The following is a 6055-nucleotide window of genomic DNA, read 5'->3' on the forward strand; positions in this document are numbered from 1 at the left end:
TACTTGCCTCCTAAGTTACGGCGGCGTAGAGTAAATAGGGCCGGCGTAAGCGCGCCTAATTCAAATTAGGATGAGGGGGCGTGTTTTATGTTAATGTGGTGTGACCTGACGTGATTGACGGTTTTTACGAACGGCGCATGCGCCGTCCGTGTACATATCCCAGTGTGCATTGCGCCAAAGTATGCCACAAGGACGTATTGGTTTCGACGTGAATGTAAATTACGTCCAGCCCTATTCACGGACGACTTACGCAAACAACGTAAAATTTTCACATTTCGACACGGGAACGACGGCCATACTTAACATTGACTAGGCCAGCTATTTGATGGAATAACTTTACGCCTGAAAATGCCTTACGTAAACGACGTATCTTTACTGCGACGGGCGCACGTACGTTCGTGAATAGGCGTATCCAGTTATTTGCATATTTTACGCCGAACTCAATGGAAGCGCCACCTAGCGGTCAGCCTAAATATTGCACCCTAAGATACGACGGCGCAGGCTGTCATATCTTAGATAGGTTTAAGTGTATCTCTGTTTGAGAATACACTTAAACTTAGGACGGTGCAGATTCCGAGTTAGGTCGGCGTATCTACTGATACGCCGGCCTAACTCTCTCTGAATCCACCTAATAGTTAGATAACTAATGTGACTACCCAAATATGGGTCAAACATTTTTGAGGGTAAAATTCTGTAGAGCATGCCTCCTGACCACTCATCCACCCCAAATGGGCTCAAACTGTGGACGAGTGGGGGCACGCTCAGTAAATGTGAGAGTAATTGAGGTAATTGAGTAGTAAACCATGTGTTATAGAAATAGGGGTATAACGCTCTCCTAACAAATTATACTCTTTATAGTGGAGCTTTTATAACTATCATACCACTGTCTTTGAACTGTGAAAACGGTAAATTGAAAATGAAAAAAAAAAAAAGTATTGATCAATCAAACCGTCTAAATATAATTCTTCAGTGGTAGGATATGCCTCATAAAAAAAGAGAGAAATACGTATCCCTATATTATAAATATCATATAGGGAAAAAGAGAAAAAAAAAAGAAAAAAAAAAATGAGATTAACTGACATGTCAGATTATAACATGCCAACCTAAAAAAAAAAAGAAAACTTAAAAGCAAAACATAAGTGACAGAGAGAGGGGAGAGGAAGGGGTAGGAGGAAGAATTTCCCGAGGTGATGGCCTGGCTCACGATTGAGAAAGACAAATATAGCCAGATTCAGGTACGGCGGTGCATCTTTCCGGCGGCGTAGCGTATCGTATTTACGCTACGCCGCCGTAAGTCAGAGAGGCAAGTGCTGTATTCACAAAGCACTTGCCTCCTAAGTTACGGCGGCGTAGCGTAAATGGGGCCGGCGTAAGCGCGCCTAATTCAAATGAGGATGAGGGGGCGTGTTTTATGTAAATGGGTGGTGACCCAACGTGATTGTGCCGTCAGTGTACATATCCCAGTGTGCATTGCTCCTAAGTATGCCGCAAGGACGTATTGGTTTCGACGTGAACGTAAATTACGTCCAGCCCCATTCACGGACGACTTACGCAAACGACATAAAATTTTCACATTTCGACGCGGGAACGACGGCCATACTTAACATTAGCTACGCCACCTAGGGGGCAGCTTTATCTTTACGCCGGCGTACCTCTTACGGAAAGGGTGCATCTTTACTGCGACGGGCGCACGTACATTCGTGAAGCGGCGTATCTTGTCATTTGCATATTCTACGCCAAACTCAACGGAAGCGCCACCTAGCGGCCAGCAGACAAATTGCACCCTAAGATATGACGGCGTAGGAGACTTATGCCGCTCGTATCTGAGCCTAATTTAAGGGTATCTGGTTTCCAGAATACGCTTAAATTTACGCCGACGTAGATTCAGAGTTACGATGGCGTATCTACTGATACGCCAGCGTAACCCTACCTGAATCTAGCTAATAATTAGCAACTAGTCTATGTAACCTAGTGTGGTAATAGCAAAGACTGGTCAAAATCGGTGGGGAGGTAGTGTTTAACCCATGGTTACCAAATCTTACGAAATGTATTTATTTTATTATCTTCTATGGCTGCCGTCTTAGCAAATATAAGTGCTCTGTTCATTCTGTGTTTAGCCCCCGCTAGAATTAGAGTTTGGGATTTCCATGCTTTGGCAATAGTTTGCTTAGCTGCTGTGGTAAGTTGGATGAGCAGTTGAAATTGTGTGTTGGTAAGTGTATCAGGCTTTAGGTTAAGAAGTGCTGTAGCGGGATCAGGGTGAATTGAGGTTTCTAAGGCTGTAGATGCCATTAAAAAAACATTCATCCAGAAATCCTGGGCTACTGGACATTGTCACCAAGCGTGGAAATGTGTCCAAATACCATCTCAATGGAGTTTTGTAATTCGATATAAAAGAGTATAAGAGAGAGATAGAAGAGTATAATATATATATTTTTTAATTATCACTTTCATTTAAGTGCTATTGTCCATCACTCAGTCTATTGTCTGTTCTGTTCCTTACAGTTGGTTAACATTTCTTGAAGATGACCGCACAAGAAAATTTCCTTCCAAGCGGCCCTCAGCCTGGGGTTAGCGAGAATGAGGAGAACAGACTGCACTGGAGTGAAAGCGTTTAGAACAAGGAGCAATAACCAAAATCTAGACTTCATTTGTTTGATGACCGTAAAATAGAAAATGATCATTGTGGTGTAAAATATTCCATAGACAAACAAGGACTCGGTCATCCGGCACACAACTCTCTCGTAGGACCTCCAACCCTCGCCGTCAGATGTTTGAACATTCTTCATTCTATTTCTGTGCTTCTTCAAGGTCAGAATGGTGGACAACATTGTGGTGAACATCAGGAAGAAAGGGATAATAGTATCAATAATTGATGCGTTGATAAATGTCGGGCCTGATTTAGAAAATATAGAGATCATAGATGGAGAATCATCGGTGGTATTACCAGAAAGTGTTCCAGAGAAAACGAAGTACAAGCTGCTTAGAAGACTGCTGACCAGAGACACCAATAAATCCCCCAATAACATCCACGGGATAACGGAGGTAATTCGCTTTTTCACCCAGGAAAGAAAGCCTGACTCAAAATTGGAAATTTTAATAAAATAGAAGAAGGCCAGACTGGCCGAAAGCCACACACATAAACTGACAGTGAAAAACAACAGATAGAAATAAATATAAGTGGTATTAACCTTGGAGAAGATTCCAAAGCTGCAGAAATAATCAAGCAAACCAACAGACATCACCATAGTCAGGCACACGTTGGAGACGGCCAAACAAAGCAAAATTCTGTAGCTGCCATTCAGTTTCTTTGTTTCGATAAAGTCACGACACACTACAAAGACAATAAACACGTACAATAGCGCGCCGATGCACAACTCCAGGACTAAGATGATAAAAAAAGGCAAGTAGTTTCCTGTGTAATCTCCAGGATTCATAGTGACACACTTAGATATTTTCCTTTTTTGCTTTATTAAATTTAGAGCCCAGATTGGATTTTTAATTATTCCCTTGAATTATGTTGAAGCCTTGTGGCCGTTCTTTCTTAGAGCTTTTACTGGCTGAGTCACAGAGAACTGTGATCCTTCCTGGATATTGTCAGACCAGCAGCTAAATATCTCTAAAACCTCCATGTAGTTGTATTCGGAGAACTGATCGGAGATATACTTGAGAAGCTTCTCTTCCTGGCCCAACTGGGGAAAATAAATTCTCCCGTCTGACGGTCAATTATTTGAATTCATGCAAAGTGCTAAAGCTCTAAAGTTATTTCTTCTAGTGCATGCAAAATAGAATGCAAACATTGTGCAAAAATGATTTAACTGCTTAAGATCTCAAAACCTTTAAATCTTGGAACAGCTCCTCAACCGGCAAGTGAAAATAAATGCTCCCGTGTAAAAGTCAATTATTTCAATTCATGCAAATTGTTAAAGTTCTAAAGTTACCTCTTCTAGAACAGAGGTCTCTTTCTAAACTTTCTAAACAAAGGGCCGGTTTACTGTCCTTCAGACTTCATGAGGGCCGGATCATGGCCAGTGGGAGTGGACATATTTCTGGCATCAGTAAGAGTAAACATCACCACATTTGGTATTAGGTTAGAGGAATAGTGCCCAATCGTTGGTATCATAAGGAGGAATAGTGCCCTATTATTAGTGTCAGTGGGAGAAAGGATGCTCCATTGTTGGTGTTAGATGGCAGAATATGTGTTGTTATGTGTTGTTTTTATTATGTATGTGCAATATAAAATTCAATAAAACATAAAGAAAAAAAAAGATGGCAGAATAGGATCTCGTATCAGTGGAAGGATTAGTGCCCCAGGGGCTGGATAAAGGCAGGCAAAGGGCCGCATCTGGCCCCCGGGCCACCGTTTGGAGACCCCTGTTCTAGAACATGCAAAATAGAATACAAACATTTTACAACAATAATTTAACCATTTAAGATTTTGTACCTCCCGGTTTTAGGACACCTGCCCATCCAACAGCTTAAAGCGGAGGTTCACCCAAAAAAAAAAAAATAACATTACATCTAGCATACTAAGCATACTAAGGACATTTACTTTCGGCAGGTCATTTTTTTTTCTCCGTACATACCTTTATATTCTGATTTTGTCCAGGGCTTCCGGGTTCCGATGACTGCGGGACTGGGCGTTCCTATCCTTCGGTTCGATGATTGACGGCTTGTGAAAAAGGTCCCCTGTCGCACAACGCGCGTCACCAGATTTTGGGAAATAGCCGAGCTGCGAGTCGGCACTATATGGCGCCTGCGCAGTCAGCTCTACACGGCGGGCGCAGGCGTCGTATAGTGCCGACTTGCAGCTCGGCTATTTCCGGAAATCTGGTGACGCGCGTTGTGCGACAGGGGACCTGGTTCAATCATCGAACCGAAGGATCGGAATGCCCAGTGCCACAGTCATCAGAATGCGGAAGCCCTGGATGAAATCAGAATATAAAGGTATGTACGGAGAAAAAAAAAATGACCTGCCGAAAGTAAATGTCCTTAGTATACTCACAATATAAGAAATTTGTTTTTAGGGTGAACCCCCGCTTTAAGGTTGTTTGCCATTTATTAGAAGTCATGCAAAGCCTTAAAACTCTAAAGTTATTTCTTCTAAAACACGCAAAATTGAAAACAAACAATGTGCAAAAATGATTTAACCGCTTAAAATCTCACACCTTCAAATCTCAGGACACCTCCCCCATCCAACAAGCTTTGTTTGACGGCCATTTATGAATTCTTGAAAAGCCTTGAAGCTCTAAAGTTACTTCTTCTAGAACAGTGGTTCTCAACCTGGGGGTCGGGACCCCCTCGGGGGTCGAATGATGATTTGCCAGGGGTCACCGAATTCTGGGCTGTTCATAAAGCCCCCACCGCTTTCCCAGCCTTTTTCGCTGCTGACCATTCAGTTCATGACATGGCTGGGAGGCAAAGACTAGAGGTCAGCTGGCTGGTGAGGAACATGAAGTAGGAGGGGCTGGAGACCCCATCTCCTGATTTTGGCATAGGTGTCACTACTACGAGACACCACAAAGTTGGAGACACAGTGAATAGCATTACCGGTGATTATAGTTGCCATTAAAAGTCCCCACTACAGTTCTCAGATCAGCAGATGACCTTGATCAAGAGCACCTAAGTTGGCCGATCAGAACTCCTCCCAGCATTGCCACTGATCTCAACTCCCCACTAGCACTGCCACTGATCTCAACTCCCCACTAGCACTGCCACTGATCTCAACTCCCCACTAGCACTGCCACTCATCCCATAGAAAATGTATGGAAGGGAGAGGACAAGAGGGGGAGAAACAAAGAAAAAGGGAGAGAAAGAATAAGAGAAAGAAGAAAAAGAGACGACTAGAGAGAGGGATGGGGGGGACAAGAAATTAGGACAGAGAGGGATGAAAGGGCAAGAAAAGAGAAGAGAAAGAGTGGTACCCCCTAAAATGTACCATAAGGGGTTTTAATACTGTACGAGTGGATGGGACTCGGGGAGCACTAAATGTCCATGGGTTAGGGGTGCAAATTACTTGTATCGCCTTGGGTGCTGACAACCCACACTACGAAAA

General features: G+C 43.1%; 1 protein-coding gene across 1 annotated transcript; it reads right to left on the reverse strand.

Annotated features, from left to right (window-relative positions):
• Positions 1 to 2480: 2480 nt before the first annotated feature.
• On the reverse strand, positions 2481 to 3437 carry LOC120942805 (taste receptor type 2 member 39-like). Its single transcript, XM_040355731.1, has one exon. It carries the CDS (start codon positions 3435 to 3437, stop codon positions 2481 to 2483), a length of 957 nt encoding a protein of 318 aa, XP_040211665.1.
• Positions 3438 to 6055: the final 2618 nt, after the last annotated feature.

The sequence above is a fragment of the Rana temporaria genome, chromosome 6 (genome assembly GCF_905171775.1).
Source record: "Rana temporaria chromosome 6, aRanTem1.1, whole genome shotgun sequence".
Classification (NCBI taxonomy): Eukaryota; Metazoa; Chordata; class Amphibia; order Anura; family Ranidae; genus Rana; species Rana temporaria.

Coding starts and splice junctions, on each gene's coding strand:
- LOC120942805 (XM_040355731.1), bottom strand. CDS start 3,437: ATGAATCCTGGAGATTACACAGGAAACTACTTGCCTTTTTTTATCATC.